General features: G+C 36.9%; 1 protein-coding gene across 5 annotated transcripts in view; it reads right to left on the bottom strand.

The window, feature by feature from the left end:
* The window catches only part of ASH1L (ASH1 like histone lysine methyltransferase), a 213,764-nt gene that overhangs the window by 49,755 nt on the left and 141,335 nt on the right, over window positions 1–22,674 (bottom strand). For all 5 annotated transcript variants that reach the window (XM_082834259.1, XM_082834258.1, XM_082834256.1 and 2 more), the window contains one exon: window positions 17,801–17,895. In XM_082834259.1, the coding sequence (XP_082690385.1) occupies window positions 17,801–17,895 (95 nt within the window). The remainder of the gene's footprint in view (window positions 1–17,800; window positions 17,896–22,674) is intronic.

The raw sequence follows: 22,674 nt of genomic DNA, 5'->3' as shown, positions 1-22,674 counted from the left end.
TTATATTGAGGGATGAGTGTGATGCAGAAATAGAACGGCCAAAGATGGCTGCCAGTGAAGGGAACGTTCCACCTATGATCCCTGTAAATTCAGGAGACGGTCAGGGTGGTTTTCCATTGTGCAAACTCTTCACTTTTTAGTTGTTTCCTCATTTTGCCATGGTGCTGGTCTTGGAGAGGGCAGGCTGATTCTTAACGACTGAGCCACCAGAGAAGCCCTATTTTATTTTAAAAATTATATAACCTAACTAGCTATTGATGTCACTCTGAGAAGACTGATTGATTGACTGATGCATGCATGCATGCTGCATTGGGTCTTCGTTGCTGTGCCCAGGCTTTCTTTAGTTGTGGTGAGCGGGAGGCTACTCTTCGTTGCAGTGTGCGGGCTTCTCATTGCGGTGGCTTCTCTTGTTGTGGAGCATGGGCTCTAGGCGCATGGGCTTCTGTAGTTGTGGCGTGTGGGTCAGTAGTTGTGGCTCTCGTGCTCTAGAGCACAGGCTCAGTAGTTGTAGCGCACGGGCTTAGTTGCTCCGTGGCATGTGGGATCTTCCTGGAACAGGGCTCGAACCCGTGTCTCCTGCACTGGCACGTGGATTCTTAACCACTGCAACACCAGAGAAGCCCTGTGCATTTTACTGATGGTAAATTCACCTCAAAAGAAAAACCCTATAAGCAAATACTGAGATCTTGACTCTGATATAATGAAATATTTATGGGGGAAGTATATCAATTTACTTTGCAGCATGTCCAAAAATAGGATGGAATAAAAGATGGATAAATATATGATAAATCAGTCAAATATTAATGAAAAAGTCTAGGTGATGGGATATTTTGTGTTTAGTTTTTTCAAACTTCTGTATGCTGAAAAATTTCATAATAAAGTGTTGGAAAAAACCAGCTATATGTATATAGGAAAAAGTTTGAAAGGGTATATGCTAAACTATTATATTTCTGGGAAGGGGAACTTTATCTTTTAATTCACATCTTTCTACATTAAAAGGAATATTTACGAGTATGTACTGTCTCTAACAACAATAAAATAAAAATAATTTTTTTAAAAGTCAAAATTGCTTCTCAGAAGACAGGACAAATCCCTTAATGTAAAGGGTTAACTCCTTTCTTAATGTGTTTTCTGTAGAGAAGAGGGTGTAAAAGAATGAAGGAGTAGACAGTAAGTTCTGAATTTTTAAAAAGAACACTTTTCTTTCTCTTTCTAGGAAAGAAAGCATCCATTATCCACTTCAACTAACTTTAAAGACACAATTTTCCCCAGTGCCCAGCATCTTGAGTTCTCCTACCAACATCTCCACAGATGTTATGTTGCTTTTCCTGGCATTATTTGTATTTCTCCTCTCTAATCCATATATTAAGTGTTGAGGAAAAAAATGATGGGTCAGTCTTTCCTTTCCTCTAACATTTCTGAAACCAGACCTAGGTAATTCATTTTTAGTAAGTGAGACTCACTTAAAGAGATTTCCTTGTCAAATCCTGCTGGAGATGATACCTCAGAGGAACCTATTCAGGAGTTCCTCATTTGGAAAAATTATTCTTTGAGCTAATCCTCATTTTTACTTTTAAAAAAAAATTATTTATTTTTGGTTGTGTTGGGTCTTCGTTTCTGTGCAAGGGCTTTCTCTAGTTGCGGCAAGCGGGGTCCACTCTTCATCGCGGTGCACGGGCTTCTCACTATCGCGGCCTCTTGTTGCGGAGCACAGGCTCCAGACGCGCAGGCTCAGTAGCTGTGGCTCACGGGCCTAGTTGCTCCGCGGCATGTGGGATCCTCCCAGACCAGGGCTCGAACCCGCGTCCCCTGCATTGGCAGGCAGATTCTCAACCACCGCGCCACCAGGGAAGCCCTCCTTTTTTTTTTTTTTTTGGCTGTACGCGGGCCTCTCACTGTTGTGGCCTCTCCCGTTGCAGAGCACAGGCTCCGGACGCGCAGGCTCAGCGGCCATGGCTCACGGGCCCAGCCGCTCTGCGGCATGTGGGATCTTCCCGGACCGGGGCACGAACCCGTGTCCCCTGCATCGGCAGGCGGACTCTCAACTACTGTGCCACCAGGGAAGCCCCCTCCTCATTTTCAAAATGGGAAAAAAAATCACTTTCTATCCATCTGAAAATTAGATGAAATCATATCTTTTGTAGGTTTTTTTTAACTGTGTGTTGGAGCCTTGAGATCTCAAATCCTGCCACTGGTCACTAGGAAAGGAGCAGAGAAATCCTTTACTTTTCCCTTTGAAATAAAACTGATTCTGTGGGCAAGAAAGTCATTTCAAGAGGCTACAGAAACTTGTGTTGACCTTGAAATCCGGAAGAGGAAGGTCCATGATGATTTTCTTTTACAGAATCAATCCTAATATGAAAAGGATATGAACAATAGGAGGAGGAACATCTCCACAAAAGCACTCCATTGTTAATCAGGTAGCTAGGCAAATGAGGAAACCAAAGGAGAGAGAGGTACTTAATAAAAAGGAGAAAGGTAATAATGGCTTTGCCTTTTTCCAAGATATCTTAAAATCTGACAAAAACGTGGCCTCTTTTGTTTTCTAAACAACAATAAGGTGACTGACCTTCAGAAAAAGTTCAGCTTGTTTATATATAATCTAAGTACTGGGTTACAATATCACTCTACATATAGGTAATAATTATTTATTATGATTCCCATCCCCCCTTTGTAAGAATGTCAGCTCCACAGAGGCATGGATCTCTACCTATTTGTTTACTGATGTATCCAAAGCATCTAGAAAATTGCCTGATCAAAGAGCAGGTATTAAATATTTTCTGAATGAATGAAAATATATATTCCATGGCATACTTTTTTTTTCTTTTTATTTATTTGGCTGCTTGGGGCCTTAGTTGCAGCAGCAAGAGGGATCTCCGTTGTGGCATGTGGAATCTTTCGTTGTGGCACGTGGGCTCTTCGTAGCCATGTGCGGGCTTCTTTCTAGTTGTGGTGTGGGGGCTCCAGAGCACGTGGGCTCTGTAGTTGCAGCATGCAGTCTCTCTAGTTGTGGTGCTTGGGCTCTCTAGTTGTGGCTCGCGGGCTCAGTTGCCCCACGGCATGCGGGATCTTAGTTCCACAACCAGGGATGGAACCTGCATTGGATTCTTAACCACTGTACCACCAGGGAAGTCCCTATGGTATAAGTTTTGAGGTACTCCACTAGTTGTTCTCTTTTAACCCTACTAAGCAGTATCACCACCTTCCCCCAGCTTCTTGAATTCTGCTCTTCCTAAGCACAATTTCTCTCCTTTTTTTTTTTGGCTTGTTATGCTAATTCATTTTCCTCCAGTTTTACTAAGATATAATTGAGATATATCATTATATAAGTTTAAGGTGTACAGCATAATGGTTTGAGTTACATATACTGTGAAATGATTACAGCTATACATTTATTTAGCATCATCATCTCTTATAGATACAATCAAAAGAGAAAGCAAAAAAAAAAGAAAAAAATTTTTTTCTTGTGATGAGAACACTTAGAATTTACTTACTCTCTTAACAATTTCATATATATCATACAGCAGTGTTAACTATAGCTATGCTGTAGATTATATCCCTAGTATTTACTTATCTTGTAACTGGGAATTTGTACCTTTTGACCACTTACTCCCCTTCCCCTGATCCCTCTGGTAACCACACATAATCTGATCCCCTTTTCTATTACACACACACACATACACACACACACGTGTGCAGAGATGTTTTTAGACTCCATATATAAGTGAGATCATACAATATTTCTCTTTCTCTTTCTGACTTATTTCTCTTAGCATAATGCCCTCAAGGTCCATCCATGTTGTTGCAAATTGCAGGATTTCCTCATTTGTTATTTTTTATGGCTGAATAATATTCCATCGAATGTACGTGTGTGTGTGTGTACTGTAGTATGATACACATACAACTACTTTATCCATTCATCCCTTGATGGATACTTAGGTTGTTTTCATGTCTTGGCTGTTATAAATAATGCTGCTATGAACAGGGTGTGCAGGTATCTTTTCGAGTTAGTGTTTTCATTTCCTTTGGATATATTCCCAGAAGTGAAATTGCTGGATTATATGGTAGTTCTATTTTTTAAATAATTAATTAATTAATTAAGCTACACTGGCATTTATTTAGTTGTGGCACTCGGGATCTCCACTGCCAGCGTGGGATCTTTGTTGAGGCATGTGGGATCTTTTAGGTGTGACATGCAGGCTCTTTAGTTGCAGCATGTGAACTCTTAGTTGCAGCATGTGGGATGTAGTTCCCTGACCAGGACCAAACCCGAGCCCCCTGTATTGGAAGCATGGAGTCTTAACCACTGAACCACCAGGAAGTCCCTGGTAGTTCTATTTTTAATTTTTTTTTTGCTGTATCACGCAGCATGCAGGATCTTATTTCCCTGACCAGGGATTGAACCTGTGACCACTGGAGTGGAAGTGTGGATTATTTATTTATTTTTTGGGGCTGTGTTGGGTCTTAGGTGCAGCATGCGGGATCTTTCATTGCGGCGCGTGGGTTTCTCTCTAGTTGTGGCATGTGGGTTTTCTCTCTCTAGTTGTGGTGTGCAGGCTCCAGGGTGCGTGGGCTCTGTAGTTTGCGGCATGAAGGCTCTCTTGTTGAGGCGCGCGGGCTCAGTAGTCATGGAGCGTGGGCTTAGTTGCCCTTCGGCATGTGGGATCTTAGTTCCCTGATCAGGGATTGAACCTGCGTCCCCTGCATTGGAAGGTGGATTCTTTACCACTGGACCACCAGGGAAGTCCTGGAAGTGTGGATTCTTAACCACTGGACTGCTGGGGAGGTCCCTATTTTTAATTTTTTGAGGATCCTCCATACCGTTTTCCAAAATGCCTGTACCAACACAATTTCTTAAACAGAACCAGCTCCCTCACACTTTTATATTCTCATGTATCATTCTTCTCACTTAAAATTAAATCCTCTCCACCAAACTCTGTCCTTTGCCTCATTCTTAACCTTACCTAAAAATCTGTAATTTTAACATAGCTATTGTAAACAACCACATTCAACCCAGATTGCTAGAGTTGCTATCTCCAATAAGGTAGTTAATGTAATTAAAATTATCCTTTGTTGTTTATATAGTTGGTGGTTTTCTCTATCCGTGTAATAAAGATATTCTCCAATTTATCAAGTATGTAACAAGGAATTAATATTCAGTATATATAAAGAACTAAGCTCAAGAACAAAAAAAAATTGACTCAATTCAAAAATGGACAAGGACTTGGGAATTCCCAGGCAGTCCAGTTGATAGGACTCGGCGCTTTCACTGCTGTGGGCCCGGGTTCAATCCTGATTGGTGAACTAAGATTTTAAGATCTTGCAAGCTGTGTGGTGCAGCCAAAAAAACAGGCAATCTACAGATTCAATTCAATCCCTATCAAATTACCAATGGCCTTTTTCACAGAACTAGATCAAAAAAATCTTAAAATTTGTATGGAGACACAAAAGACCTTGAATAGCCAAAGCAATCTTTTTTTTTTAAATTTATTTATTTTTGGCTGCATTGGGTCTTGGTTGCTGCACTTGGGCTTTCTCTAGTTGTGGCGAGCAGGGGTTACTCTTCATTGCGATGTGTGGGCTTCTCATTGCCATGGCTTCTCCTGTTGCAGAGCATGGGATCTAGGCACGTGGGCTTCAGTAGTTGTGGCACATGGGCTCCAGTAGTTGTGGCTCGCAGGCTCTAGAGCGCAGGCTCGGTAGTTGTGGCGCATGGGCTTAGTTGCTCCGTGACATGAGGGATCTTCCCAAACCAGGGCTCGAACCTGTGTTCCCTACATTGGCAGGTGGATTCTTAACCACTGTGCCACCAAGGAAGCCCAGCCAAAGCAATCTTGAAAAAGAAAAATGGAGCTGGAGGAACCAGGTTCCATGACTTCAGACTATACTATAAAGCTACAGTCATCAAAACAGTACAGTACTGGCACAAAAACAGAAATATTGATCAATGGAATAGGATAGAAAGCCCAGAAATAACCCCACACATCTATGGTCAATCTATGACAAAGGAGGCAAATACAATGAAGAAAAGACAGTCTTTTCAATAAATGGTGCTAGGAAAACCAGACAGCTACATGTAAAAAAATGAAACTAGAACATTCTTGAACACCATACACAAAACTTAACTCAAAATGGATTAAAGACCTAAATGTAAGAGCAGATACTATACAACTCTTAGAGGAAAACATAGGCAGAATACTCTTTGACATAAATCACAGCAATATGTTTTTCTCTTTTTTTAAATTAATTTTTATTGGAGTATGGTTGCTTGCAATATATTTTTCGATCCATCTCCCAGAGTAATGGAAATAAAAACAAAAATAAACAAATGGGACCTAATTAAACTTAAAAGCTTTTGCACAGCAAAGGAAACCACAAACAAAACAAAAAGACAACCCACAGAATGGGAGAAAATATTCACAAATGATGTGACCAACAAGGGATTAGTGTCCAAAATTTACAAAGAGCACATGTGGCTCAATATCCAAAAAACAAACAACCCAATCAAAAAATGGGCAGAAGACCTAAATAGACATTTCTCCAAAGAAGACATACAGATGGCCTAGAGGCACATGAAAAGATGCTCAACATCACTAATTATGAGAGAAATGCAAATCAAGACTACAGTGAGATATCACCTCACATGGTCAGAACGGCCATCATCAAAAAATCTACGAACAATAAATGCTGGAGAGGGCATGGAGAAAAGGGAACCCTCCCACACTGTTGGTGGGAATGTAAATTGGTACAGCCACTATGAAGAACAGTGTGGAGGTTCCTTAAGAAAACTAAAAATAGAGCTACCATATGATCCAGCAATCCCACTCCTGAGCATATATCTGGCGAAAAACATGGTTTGAAAGGATACATGCACCCCAGTGTTCACTGCAGCACTGTTTACAATAGCTGACACATGAAAGCAACCTAAATGTCCATTGACAGATGAATGGATAAAGAAGATGTGGTACATATATATAATGGAATATTAGTCATTAAAAAGAATGAAATAACGCCACTTGCAGCAACATGGATGGACCTGGAGATTATCATACTAAGTGAAGTGAGTCAGACAGAGAAAGAAAAATATCATACGATATCGCTTACATGCAGAATCTAAAAAAAAAAAAAAAATACAAATGAACTTATTTACGTAACAGAAACAGACTCAAAAACTCAGAGAATAAACTTATGGTTACCAGGGGAGAAGCGTGAGGGGGAGGGATAGATTGGGAGTTTGGGATTGACATGTACACACTGCTATATTTAAAACACATAACCAAAAAGGACCTACTGTTAAAAAAAAAAAAAGACAAGGACTTGAGTAGACATTTCAGTAAAGAAGATATACAAATGGCCAATAAGTACTTAAAGAGATGTTCAACATCACTAATCATTAGGAAAATGAAAATCAAAACCACAACGAGACACTGCTTCACAACTGTTAGGATGGCTATTACAGAAAAAAACAGAAAATGACAAGTATTACCAAGGATGTGGAGAAACTGAACTCTTAAGATTTGCTGGTGGGGTTGTAAAGTGGTATAGTCTGCAGATGTACCATATGATAAAGCAATTACACTTCTGGGTACACACATAAAAGAACTGAAACCAGGGGTCCTCAACAGAGAATTCTGTAAGCCAATGTTTATAGCAGTATTATTCGCAATTGCAAAAAAGTGAAAACATTAGAAAATGTCCATTGACAGATGAATGGATAAAAAAAATGTGTGCGTATGTATACATACACACACACAGGAATACTATCCACCATTAAAAAGAAATGAAGTTCTCATATATGCTGCAAAATGGAAGAACTTATGTTAACATAAAGACATTATGTTAAGTGAAATCAGGAAGACACAAAAGGACAAATATTGTTGTTAAGATTTCGCCTATATGAGGTACCTATAATAGTCAAATCATAGAGCTAGAAAGAAGAACAGTGGTTATCAGAGGCTGGGGGAAGGGGAGAATAGGAAATTGTTATTTAATGGGTACAGAGTTTCAGTTTGGGATGATGAAAAAGTTCTAGAAATGCACAGGGGTGATGGTTGCACAACAGCGTGAATGTACTTAGTGCCACTGAACCTTATACTTAAAAATGGTCAAAATGCAAAATTTAAGTTATGTATATTTTACCTCAAGTTAAAATTAATAATGTAATATACCAAAACCACTGTGTGCTTTAAAATGGGTGAATTGTGCCTCAATAAGCTGTTAAAAAAAGTACAACCATGTTAAAATTTTTTGCTTCATCCATTAAACAATTACTTAGAAAGGCTCAGAAGGAGAAGGAAAGCCTATTGTAAATGCCCATATTTTTGCTTACTGTATTCTTTCTGCATTCCTGATGTTCCAAGGTTCCTTCTTTTATTTCTTTCTGTTTAGAGAACTTCCTTTACCCATAGGATAGATTTGCTGGCAACAAACCTAAGAATCCTTTGCTTCTTTCAATTCCTGAAAGAAGGATATTTTCATTGGGTATAGGATTCTGGTTTGACAGTTCTTCTTTCAGTACTTGAAAAATGTGCCACTTACATGAACTCAGACGTGAAATCCACTGTCATTTGATTTGTTTTACCCCTATGGATATGGAGTCATTTCTCTCTCATTGTTTTAAAATTGTTTTGTCTTTAGTATGCTGAAGTTTGATCATGTGTCTCAGCATGGATTTTTTTGACTATATATACCCTGTTCCGGGTTTGCTTATCTTCTTGAATCAGAAGGTTTATGTCTTCTGCCAAATTTGGGAAGTTTTCAAGACATTATTTACTCAAGTACTTTTTTTAATCTCTACCTTCTTTCTTTTCTCCTTCCAGGACACCAAGAACATAAATATTAGCTCTTTTGTCATGGTCCCATAGCCTCCAGTTTGTTTGTTTTTTTAAATGTCTATTTTCTCTTTTGTTCAGATTGGGTAATACTTGTAACACTCCATCACCTACTTCACTGATTCTTTCCTGTATATCTTTCATTCTGCTGTTGAGTCTATCCCCAAGCTTTTAATTTCAGCTACTGCATCTTTCAATTCTAAAAATTATATGTTTTTCCTATTTTTCATTTCTTTGCCAAGGCTTTCTATCTTTTTATGTTTTAAGCATGTTTATAACTGCTTGTTGAAGTGTTTTTTAAAAATCATAATTGCTGTAAAATCTGTCAGATAATTCTAATATCTTGGTGTTGGCATACATTGATGCCTTTTAAAATTCAGTTTGAGATCTCCCAGGTTCTTGGTATGACATATGATTTTCAATTCAAACCTAGACATTTTTGTATTATGTTATGAGATTTTGGGATTTTATATGTACCTCCTGCCCCTAAACATGCATAGCCTACCCTATTATCAACATCCTCCACCAGAGCTGTACATTGTTAACAACTGAAGAACATATACTGACATATCATTATCACTCAAAGTCCATAGTTTACATCAGTATCTTAGTATTGCATATTCTATGACTTTGAACAAATGTATAATGATATGTATTCACCATTAAGATATCACAACGAATAGTTTCATTGCCCTAAAAATCCTCTGTGCTCTGTAGATTCATCCTTCCTTCCCCTCAAACCACTGGCAATCACTGATCTTATTAATGTCTCCACAGTTTTGCCTTCCAGAATGTCATTTAGTTGGAATCATACAGTATGTAGCCTTTTCAGATTGGCTTCTTTCATTCAGTACTATGAATTTAAAATTTTTCACTGTCTTTTCATGGCTTGATAGATATTTCTTTTCAGTGCTGAATAATATTCCACTGTCTGGATGTACCACAGTTTATCCATTCACTTACTGAAAGACATCTTGGTTGCTTTCAAGTTTTGGCAATTATGAATAAAGCTGCTTTAAACATCTGTGTGCAGGTTACTGCACAGACTTAAGTTTTCAACTTCTTTGGGTAAATACCAAGGAGTTCAATTGTTGGATTGTATGGTAGGAGTGTGTTTAGTTTTTTAATACAATTGATTTTTATATACTGATTTTTTTCCCCCAGTAGTCTTGCTACTAGTTGTAGTAACTTTTTAGTGCATCTCTTTGGATTTTCTACATACACGATCATGTTATTTGCAAACAGAAACAGTTTGACTTTTTCCTTCCTGATCTTTATGACTTTTATTCATCTTCTTGCCTTACTGCACTGGTAGAACATCCAGAATAATGCTGAAAATAAGTAAATAGAGTGAACATTTTTACCTTCTTTCCAATTTTAGAAGGAAGCATTCAATATCCTATCATTAAGTATGATCTGCTTTTTATTCAATGTAACACTAAGGAAATTCCTTTCTAGTTCTAAGAGTTTATAATCAACTTTGTTCTGTAGTTGTTTTTTTCAACTAAAGTCTTTGTCAGGTTTTCTATCAGGGTTACACTAAGCTTATGAAATGAGTTGGGAATTGTTTCTCCCCTACTTTCACAAAGTGTTTGTGTTAAGACTGGTGTTACTTGTTTCTCAAATATATATAACAGTTCACAAGGGAAAACCGTTTAGTTCCGGAATTTTTTTTTTTTTTTTGGCTGCATTGGGTGTTTGTTGCTGTGCTCGGGCTTTCTCTAGTTTGGAGAGTGGGGGCTACTCTTCCTTGCAGTGCGTGGGCTTCTCACTGCAGTGGCTTCTCCTGTTGCACAGCACGAGCTTTAGGCACATGGGCTTCAGTAGTTGTGGCACACAGGCTCAGGAGTTGTGGCTCACGGGCTCTAGAGCGCAGGCTCAGTAGTTGTGGTGCGCAGACTTAGCTGTTCCGCGGCATGTGAGACCTTCCCGGACCAGGGCTCGAACCCGTGTACCATGCATTGGCAGGTGGATTCTTAACCACTGCGCCACCAGGGAAGCCCCAGTTCTGGAATTTTTCATGTGAAAGATTTAGTAAGGAACTCAATTTCTTTAAACAATTATAGGATATTCAGATGTTTAATTTCATTTATAAGTTGTATTTTGTAAGGAATTTGCCCATTTCATATATTGTTAAACGTATTGGCATAAAGTTATTTATATTATTAGCCTCTTAATGACTGTAGGACCATTAGTATGGATACTGGTAAATTGTGTTACCTCTTCCTTTGTCTTGATCAGTGCAGCGAGAGGTTATTAATTTTGTTGCTATTTTCAAATCTTTGTTCCCTTATTGTCTGTTTAATATTTTACTGATTTCTGTTCATTATCATCTACCAGTTTTCTAGAAATAAGTGGGATGGCTTTACTCTTCTCATTGACATTGAGTACAGTCAGTCTTCCATATCTGTGGGTTCTAGGCATCTATGGATTCAACCAAACTTGGATCAAAAATAAATTTTAAAAAAATTCCAGAAAATTCCAAAAAGCAAAACTTGAATTTTCCCAGTGCTGGTAACTATATACACAGCATTATAAGTAATCTAGAGATGATTAAAAGTCTATAGGAGGATGTGTGTAGGTTATATGCAAATACTACACCATTTTATATAAAGGACTTGAACATCCTTGGATTTTAATATCTGAGGAGGCTCCTGGAACCAATACCCCACGGATACAGAGTGACAACTTTACTTGGTCATAGTAAACCAAGGGGAGGGGGTATCCACTCTGTGTTAATTATTTCAAAATAAGTATCATTTAATCCTCACAACTCAGGTTGGAAACAGTCTCAACATATAGGTGAAGATGCTGAGATGTAGAGTAGATAATTAACTTGTTCAAGATCACTTAGCTACAAGAGTGTGAAATGAAAAGAGGAGTCTCTTGTGTTTGATTCCAAGGTGTGTTGAGGGTCCCCAAGACCACCTTCAGGTCTGGTGACTCACAGGACTCAGCATATAGTCAGACTCATGGCTATATTTTAGTATAGCAAAAAGACACAAAGCAAAATCCATAAAGAGAAAAAATACATTGGGCAAAATCTGGAGGGAACCAGGCACAAGTTTACAAAAGTCCTCTCTCAGTAGAACCATGCAAGATGCAATCTTTGGCAATGTACTGTGACGATACGTGTAAAATGTTGGCTAACAAGAGAGCTCATTAGAAACTCAACACCCAAGGTTTTAATTGGTGGCTGGTCATTTAGGTACCCTCTACCTAGGATGTACCAAAATTCCATTCTCTTTGAATGAAACCAAGTGTTCAGCAGAAACCATACAGTTTATACATGGTAGGCACAGTAAGACTCTCTTACCATCTAGGGAAAGTTTTATAATAGAGGGAACTATTTACTATTCAAGTTTCCAGATGCCAGCTAATGGCCAACCTTGTAAGCAGGACTTTCTAAGAATAGAAGTCTTAGGTCTGCTATTTTAATTCTTTTCTGCACATAAGGCCTATGTTCTTTCCACTGTATCAGGAAAAGCAGTCAAGATTTGGCCTAAGTCTGAATGACTTGTACGGGCAAATGACAAAAGCTATGTTGAGAAGGATTCTGAATTCTTTTCTGAGCTCACCAGAAAAGGGTATCACGATATATTTCACAACAACTGTCAGAGTAAAAAGAAGGGCCTACATACTAAGTAATGGATTCTTGTTGACTGATATGTCTACTGCAAAAACAGCTTCAATTCAGTAATTACCAGTTATTGAATGATTACTCTGTTAGGTACTGTGCTAAGTATTTTACATGCATTATTTTATTTAATATTCATACTAATTTCTATTTTACACTAAAGAATTTGAGGCCTTAAAAAAAAAAAAAAAAGAATTTGAGGCCTTGAGATGTGTCAAGTTGCCCAGGATCACACAGCTAGTAATTGTTGGAGGTGGAATTTGACTCAAGGCCTAACTGATGCCAGAAGCCAAATGTGAAAGCCTATGTCTTCATTTTTCTTGCTCTCATACTCCCCAGAAGATTTTTGAAAAACTGTGAATCCCCTTATGCATTTTCATTCTTTTTTTTTTTTCCTTTGCAATACGCGGGCCTCTCCCGTTGCGGAGCACAGGCTCCGGACGCGCAGGCTCAGCGGCCATGGCTCACGGGCCCAGCCTCTCCGCGGCATGTGGGATCTTCCCGGACCGGGGCACGAACCCGTGTCCCCTGCATCGGCAGGCGGATTCTCAACCACTGCGTCACCAGGGAAGCCCTCCCTTATGCATTTTTAAATGTAAAGTTTAAACAGTTGCAAATGATGTAATATTTGGTCACAGCGTTTAAAAATGATGAAACTGCATACCATAGGGATTTAATACTTATCACTATTCATTAAAAAAGGAATACTCCCTTCTTTAACATTTAGAAAATTAAATCATTTCTTTTTATCCTTGAACATTATTTCTATTTCACTTATTCTGGGGAATTTTATCTTAATATTGTATGTTTTTTTTGCTTGAAATTCTTTTATTGAACAATCTATCCTCCTACTCTACAAAAAAGTGTTTAACACTAAAAGTAGCTGTGAACATAAAGCTCAAAGCATTAAAAATTTTCTTTTGCATTGTATAATCACTGTAATTTTTATAAATATATGCCTGACTAAACCAACATAAATATAATATACATTTTCAAAATTACAGCTTTATTGGGGCAAAATTCACATACCATAAAATTCAACTTTTTAAAATGTACTATTCAGTGGGTTTTAGTATATGGAGTGTGTAGCCATCACTACAGGATGGTTAATTTTATGTGTCAACTTGGCTGGATCACAGTACCCAGATATTTGGTTAAACATGATTCTAGATGTGTCTGTCAAAGTATTTTTTGGATGAGATTAACATGCAAATCAAAAGATTCCAAGGAAAGCAGATTATTCTCCATAATGTGGGTAGAATTCATCCAATCAGATGAAGGACTCAAAAGAATAAAGACTGACTTCCACAGAGTGAATTCTGTCAGTAGACTGCCTTCAGACTCCTTGAGCTGCAAGATCAACTTTTTCCTGGGTCTCCATGCTGCCAGCCTACCTTGCAGATTTTGGACTTGCTAGCCTCCACAACTGCGTAAGCCAAGTCCTTAAAATAAACCTTTCTCCCTATATAGCTTATTGGTTGTTTCCTTGGAGACCTCTGACTAATATAATCAACATTATTTGGGAACATTTTCGTCATCCCCAAAAGAAACCTTGTACCCATTAGCAGTCACTCCACATTCTCCCCTACCCCCAGTCCCTGGAAACCATTCATCTACTTTGTGTTTCTATGTATTTGCCTATTCTGGACATTTCATAAAAATGGAATCATAAAACACGTGGTGTTTTGTGACTGTCTTTTTTTTTTTTGTGACTGTCTTCTTTCACAAAGCATAATGTTTTCACGGTTCACCCATGTTGTCACATGTCTCAGTACTTAATTTCTTGTTATTGCCCAATAACATTCCTTTGTGCAGATATATCACATTTTGTTTACGCACAGCATGCGAGATTCCAGTTCCCTGACCAGGGATCATACACCCCTCCCCCCGCCCCAAGTGGAAGCACAGGATCCTAACCATTGGACCACTAGGGAAGTCCTTTGGATGTATGTTTTCAATTCTTTTGGGTATGTATCTAAGCAGCAGTATTGCTAGGTCTTATACTAAATCTGTGATTAACTTGTTGGGAACTACTAAAATGTTTCCCAAAGAGGTTTACACCACTTCACATTTTTACCAGCAATGTATGAGGGTTCCAGTTTCTTCACACCCTCATTAATCCTTTAATTAAAGCCATCCCAGTGGGTGTGAAGTGATAATCTCATTATGGTTTTGATATCCATTTCCCTAATGACTAATGATGTTGAGCATCTTTTCATGTGCTTATTGACCATTTCTATATCTTTTTCTGGAGAAAGATCAATTCAAATCATTTACTCTTGAAAAGATTCTGTTGTTTGTCTTTTTATTATTGAATTATAACAGTTCTTTATATATATGGGTTTCTGGATACAAGTCTCTTACTTGATATGAGATTTGAAAATGCTTCTCCCTTTCTGTGGGTTGTTTCAGCTTCTTGATGGTGTTCTTTGAAGCACAAAAGTTTTAAATATTGATGAAGTTCAATTTGTCTCTTTTTTTCTTTTGTTGTACATGATTTTGGTGTCAGACACCTAAGAAATTATTACCTAGTCCAAGGTCACAAAGATTTACTCTTATGCTTTCCTTCTAAGAGTTTTATAATTTTAGCTCTTATATTTAGGTTGATGATCCATTTTGAATTACTTTATCCTTTTGTATGTGCATATTCAGCTATCACAGTAACCATCTGTTGAAAAGACCATGCTTTCCTCATTGAACTGTTGTGGCACTGTTGTAAAAAATCAATTGACTAAGAATGTAAAGGTATAATATACAGTTTGATAAATGAGTATTTATCATAAAAAGTAAATTTTTTTGAAGTGCATTTCTCTAAAGAGATAAAGAAACCTGATTTCGTTAAAAATTAAAAAATAAGTATTACCTTCCATTTACTGAATGACTCCATTGATAAGATGCATTATTATTTTATCTGTATAACTATTTTATTCACATAACTAATATCGCAAAGACAGAGATGAACCTAGGTCTGGCTGACTCAAAGTCAGGCTCTTTGTTTACATGATACTGGAAGTGACCTGTTTGAAACAGCTGACTGGCCTCCCTCCCTATCCTAATCATAAATTATTATCTGAACAACAAAACAGCACTGTCCAGAAAAAAAATTTTTATCCTGTAACAGCCTGATTTTATGTCTTGTTTCACAAGAAAAAAGGCCCACTACTTGGATAGGTTTTTCCATTATTTACTTAATTTGCAGACCACTGAGTACAGATTAGTCTTAGTAAGAGACTAAAGTGGGGATTTAGAGAGAGAAAACCTTTATTTAAATTAAGGGATTTCCATTCTGGACCTCTTAACCACTATTCATGCCAGATATGTGACAGAAATATTGGCCTATCCATTATTCATCTCATCTCCCTTGGAATTAACTGACTCTATTACCCCCTTGAATAGTCAGAGCTTCTTTCCAAAATTTGAGTTATGAATTAGCCAATTTCCCATCCAGAGCAAAACCAGTGAGACCAAAATGGTCATGTTTTCCTTTACACAGAATTTTTAAAATTACCTCTTATTTTCAAAGCCTATTTATCATTAGCACGTTCTAGGAAATAGCTAAATCTGCTGAGAACCTTCTTCCACTGCTATGACCTCACTACTAAAAACAAAAAGGCTCTTTCAAAAGAGCTTTGGCACTAAGCCCAGAGAATACGGAATTTACTCTTACCTTTTTTAAGTAAGCAATAGTACAGTTATCTAGCTGAGAATTAAACCTTGTAATGCTTGTTGTACTTAAACTATTCTCTAGCCACCCAATACAGAATAATTAAAGCAAACAAATCTCTATTGCAGAACTTGTCTACCCCTGTTGCTTTAAATACATTGCTGGTGCTGGGCCCTCTGGGGAGAAAAAAGGAACTAGATAATCATAACACACAGAAAAGCCCCATAGTCAAGAGAGTCAAGAGTCATAGTTGAAGAGAACACTAAAAGCACTGGATCAACATCTACTACACAAATAAGCTGTTCCTGGAAAAAAAAATTCTCATCCTATATTCAATTATGTATTCTAATTTCTCCTTTTCTTTCACTGTATAACCAATATTTGTTAAACTTCTATTATGTACGAAGCATGGGGAAATCAAAGGAGAATAAGAAAGACAAATGATCCTGTGCTCCTAGAGCTTATAATCTGGTGGAGGAGACATTACTAAATGAGTAAACAAATATAGTAATTATAGATTACAGAAAGAAGTAAACAGGGTGCTCTGATACAGGCTTGATATAGAGGAAGGAACCCTCTTTTGTAGGATAATCAGCAAAAAAATTTTAAAGAAAATAATATTTAAGCTGGTACTGACATTTAGCTCATCCTCAAAGGATGAGAAGAAATCCACCATGGGAAGTTTGAAGAAGAGCTTTGCAGGCAATGGTAATAATAAGCATAATGATCTTTTGGTTGGAAAGAGTTTGGTATGGTCTAGAATCTGAAAGAAGGCCAGCATGACACACAATACAGTGATTATAAGGGAAATATGGGAAACAACAGAGGCAGAAAAATGAGGTAGTCAGGAACCAGATCATTCCCAAGAGTTGGGGTAAGGAGTTTATAGTTTAATGGTGAACACTGAAAGGTTTTAAGTACGATTTAGTTTAAGTTATAAAATCATTTCCCTTTTTACTGTGTGGAGAGTAGATTGGAAGGGAGCAAGAATGGAAGTGGGCAGATCTTTTAGAAAGCTATTGCAATGGCCTGAGCAAAAGATAATAGTGGCATGGACTTGAATAATGACAATGGAATTTGAAGAGAAGTAGGATATATTTCAAGGACGAAAATAACAGAACTTGTAGATGGATTGGATGAGGCCAATCCAGGAAATCCAGGATGCCTTCTAGGTACACTTTACTTATCTGATAAGCTCAACAGTATGATCCTGGAAGGTATTATTATTGAAATGCTAAACAAAGACTTGAATTTTCTCCAAAAATAAATAGAGAGATAAATCTTGATCAATTTTCAAGCATATAAACGATCAGAAAAAGCAGTGGGCCCTTTTCCTTTGATTATTACATATCCACAAATCATCTCCCTTTGAACACAGAAAACACTTGAAACTGAAGTAATGAATAGTTGGGTTTTCCTAGATGATTTACTTAGAGAATCAAATGTTACAGATATAGTGTTTATTGAAACTCCGGTGAATAAGATTTACGTCATTTTGACCCCTAGACGGCAAAAGGGTTTGCAAAATTCTTCAGAGTACCTATAATTAAATGGTAACGACTTGACCCCACTGGAGATGTAGAAATAATAAGAACACAAAGACATTTCACCCAAACTCAAGAAATACCATTTCCTCTCAGTAATATATTGTGTATACTGAGTACTCACCGACATGAATGGGGGCTGGGAATAATCCATATTCATGCTCTCCCGGAGTGTATTCCAGCTTTTCTTTCTTTAATTGGATCAATCGGCTCTTTGGGCTGTGATTAGAAAAGAATGGAAAACAGTGAGAGGCAATGAAATTTCCTCTTGTGGTAAAATAGAAAAAAAAAAAATCACTCTATCGAATATTTGTTTTACTGGTGATCATTTTGTAATGTGTAGAAATATCGAATCACTATGTTGTACCTCTGGAACTAACATAGTGTTGTAGGTCAATTATACTCAATTTAAGAGAATGCGATACTATTTGGAGTTAAAAATCACCTTTATAAATATAATAAGGAATGAACTTGGCTTCACAGTAATTTATGCAAAAATACTGGGGGGCTTTAATTAATTAAAAAATGTTTATGTAATCCAATTGAGCCATAGATAAGATTTCATAAATAAGCAAAATTCCAAATTCACAATTTAGAGTGATAATTATTTTAAAGTGTAGCTACAAAAGTATGTTATTTTTCTATAATTCTGATCCCAAACTAGTCATTTCATGTGACTCTTATAAAAAGGGACAAAGAAAATTAACAATAACAAATGGTTTATGTGCATGAACTATTTTGTGTGACTTCTTCTACATGTCAAAAATAGTTGACTTATATACATATCTGGTTTGTAAATAAAATTGTGAATAGGGGAAAAAAAGAGTATTTGTTTTAACAGTGGCTTAAACCTTAAATCCATGTTTTTGGGGGGGAGGGATACTATGTATTTTCGTATATTTTTAAAATCCGAATTTCTGAAATTGTCTTTTAGGAATTATACATAAGATGCATTCTCCAATGCATCTCCAATGCACTAGCATTCTCCAACAGTTTTGCAGAAGGAACCTAAATTTCAGATCTGATCATAATGACTGCCTTATATTTGGTTAGTGATTTATACTTTATAAAGTACTTTCACACATTATCATTTATGTCAATCCCGTGAAGTAGGTAAGAAATGTTAACTCTAGTTTACAGATTTGAAAACTGATGCTCTACAAAGCTAACTGACTTGCTTTAATTTTTGTAGCTGACAAGGAGATTCAAGATGAAAACCTTAGTTTCTTGCTAAACTCCTATTCATTTACTACTTTTTATTTTAGTCCACCATGTCCCGTCAGCTTTTACCTCTTCCACTCATCTTACTGGGTCTGCGTTCCTAATGTTTGTTATGAGATCAAAACCTGAAGAGATTTCACAGATACATGAAAGGAAGGGAAAAAAATGGAGGAAAAAGGAAATGAGAAAGAGGAGAGCCTCATTCAGTCGACTCTGATTTTATTTTGGCTTAAAGTTCCAGTAAATAAAGCAAGGTGGATATATTTCTTTCATGAATTATGACATACTGCCTTTCAAAAAACAAGTCTAGTCTATTATATCTTGTAACAAGTAGGTATGTTAATACACACTTTGCAGATGAGAAAATTGAAACCCAAAGAAGTTATTTATAGAATCTTTAGTTCTTATTTGAAGACTGGTTCTTTCTAGTGGATCATTCATTTATTTATTCAACAATTACTGAGCACTCATTAAGTCCAGGCCCTGTTCCAAGTACTAAGAAACAGTGGGGAAAAAGATAGTTTACTTGGGTAGATATACAATAAGGAAATAAGAAAAACTAAGAAAATGAAAAAAAAAAAAAACAACCCAGAAAATAATAAATGCTAGGCAAATAATTAAAATGTGATGAATAACAAGTAATTTGGGAAGGCTTTTCTAAGGAAGTGACATTAAGCTAAAATGTAAATGTTACTGATACTCAGGAGAGGATCTGGGAAATGGAGGAAGATCAGGCAGAGGAAATAGCTGGTATAAGACGAAAGTTTAAATGAGATTGGAGAATTAGAAGAAATGAAAGGAGGCTGAAGCAGTCCAGGTAAAGTTAGAAACTAAGTCATGTAAAAGTTTAAAGGCAGTGGTAAGTAGTTTGGGGGACAGTTACAAAGAAGGAAAGGAAAGATGCTAGACTGTTCTACGTATATCTAAAGACCACTTTTCTCATTTTAAAAACGTGGCCCTCAAAAATGATTGTGAACACAAAGATGAATTTTTTAACCAACTAAAAACTATATTTCTTCATCATCAAAGTCAAATAGATCAGGAAAACAACTGTGTCTAGAACCAAGCACTCAGCATGAAAGAAAATTTGGTCTACACCTTACTAGATTCAAGACATATCCAAACTACTTAAAGAAATAACATAAAAGTTTTCATTTAGCTAACAAAGGAATGGAAGCAAAACTGGTATTTTACCCTGGTGCCAACAGGGTAAGCAAGCATATAGGGGGCAGTAGTCACGAAAGAAAATATCTGGCACCCTGAAGTGAACAGACATGCAAAATCACAAAAAAATTCAGGGTCACCTGCATAGTTTTACGCCCTCAAATAAATGAAACCTTGAATATATCCTATCAATTACCAAATGATTCCCTAAAAAACTCAAATTTATCCTTGATTTTGCAATGCTGATACCTAAGATGCATGACATCATTATGGATATGATAATCATGTGAGAAACTGTTTTCCTAGTTCTTAGCCAAGTCTGACTTTGGTTCTAATTTAGACATAACCATTTATTTCCCTGTTGGTTACAACAACATGGAAAGCTCTCTCATTGTTTTAAATACTCCATTCTGTGTGAGCTCTGAGGAGTGGTATATTAAGAGAGAGAATTTGGTTGTCTCTGTCAGTTTGTCTTGTAGATTCTGAACATTCCTGGCATTTTCTGTGGTATTCATTTGTGTGCCACTATCAGTTCAAATCACAGGAGAAAATCTTTATACTTGTAGGAATGAAGAGTAGTCATTTCAGATACAAAACTGCCGTAACTTACAGTAGGCTGGACAGTAAAAAAAAAAAAAAAAAAAAAAAGTTGCTGTGACAGGTGTTTACTCTAGCCTATGGCTGAAGTTGCAAAAATGAGACTACTAGTGCTATGTTTAAGTGTGTAAATGAAAAAAACTCTTTTGCCTTTATTGTCAAAAGAAGTTAGTTTGCCTTTCACAATGTTCTATTTATAAATGTAACCAATTCAGTATTTGTGGCCAACTTTCTCTCTCTTCGGTAGATTATTAGTTTTAATAATTTATCATTTGGATAAGAGGATATCTAATTAAAACAGGCAAATCCACCATCATATGGGAGAAAAATATATGATTATTTAAGGAAAAATACAAAAAGTTAGTGTTCCTAATAATGATTAATTGGTATTATGCAATTAATGCTATTATGTTTATCTTAAATATTGTCTACAGTCATTTCTCGGCTTTAGGTATTTATCATCTTATTTTCAAACCTTGTCAACTCTAATCTAGGCCCAAAACTCAAATTAATAAAACTATTAAGATGTCTTTTATACTCAAACTATCTTAGAAGTTTCCCAGACAGCTGGTAAGTCACACCAAGGACTTATTCCCACACTTGCTTTTTTTAAATTTATTTTTTTGCCACACTGTATGGCTTGCAGAACTTCCCTGACCACGGATAGAACCTTTGCCCCCTGCAGTGGCAGTGCAGAATCTTAACCACTGGACCACCAGGGAAGTCCCTGACATTTTTTTATTTTTTAATAAAGTGAATGCTGTTTTTTTAAAAAAATTATTTATTTTTGGCTGCATTGGGTCTTTGCTGCTGTGCATGGGCTTTTCTCTAGTTGTGGCAAGCAGGGGCTACTCTTCCGTGTGGTGCGTGGGCTTCTCACTGTGGTGGCTTCTCTTGTTGCAGAGCACGGGCTCTAGGCGCATGGGCTTCAGTAGTTATGGCACATCGGCTCAGTACTTGTGGCTCGCGGGCCCTAGAGCGCAGGCTCAGTAGTTGTGGCACATGGGCTTAGTTGCTCCATGGCATATGGGATCTTCTCGGACCAAGGATCGAACCCGTGTCCCCTGCACTGGCAGGCGGATTCTTAACCACTGTGTCACCAAGGAAGTCTCACTGTGTACTTTTAAGACTGGAGAAAAGTACACTAATGTTCCTATACTTGATTGGAACAGTAACTGTCAAAAACTTTATCCTCTTTATCAAGAACTTTTTTTTTTTCCCCTAGGTTTGAAATCCTTGTCAGTTAGTGACAATCATAACATATATTTTACTGGATGCATTAGAAGAGTATGGAGAATTGTCAGTGTCTTACCTTTCTATAATGTTTTCATTCTCTGAGAAATTTTTGGTTAAATCTTTATGACTAAGACTGCTGGAAGAAGTATCAAAAACCCCTCAGTAAATGACAATCTCAGTTATTTTTGACTAATGATACTAGTGGCAATAAGATTATGGGTACAGATTTCCCTGTACGTTATAACTGATAGCATCACCTTAAACAGATACTTGTTAGACTGTAAAAAGGGACAGAGCTAGAATTTCCAGGAAATTTTTAGCCAGGAAACAAATGATTTTGTGAAAGCAGACAGTTTAACTCAAGATCAGCAAAATAAGAATTACCTAGGACTATAAAATTGATTTAACTGTAGTAAATATATTTTAATGAGTGTATAATAAAGACCTTTTCTTTCTTCTTAATCTTTCTATATAACCCTGAAGTTATTAGGTGATCACTGTACACACTGAAATTAAATACTTTTTAACTGGTATACTGTTCCAAAGCCTTAAATTAAGAAAAAAAAATCCTGTAAATGTTCTTAATATAAATTATAAGCCTACAGGAGAACTTAATAAAATTTCTGTTTAAAAAAGAAGATACATGCTGATTGGTCTAACCTAAAAAACTGTTCACAATATTATATATACAGTCACATCTTACCTTATTTTACTGCACTTTGCAGGTACTGTGTTTTTTTTAATTACAAATTGAAAGTTTTGTGGCAACCCTGCTTGGAG

Source organism: Leucopleurus acutus (assembly GCF_964270905.1).
Source record: "Leucopleurus acutus genome assembly, chromosome: 2".
In the NCBI taxonomy this organism is placed as follows: Eukaryota; Metazoa; Chordata; class Mammalia; order Artiodactyla; family Delphinidae; genus Leucopleurus; species Leucopleurus acutus.
This window is presented reverse-complemented; position numbering and strand designations above follow the sequence as displayed.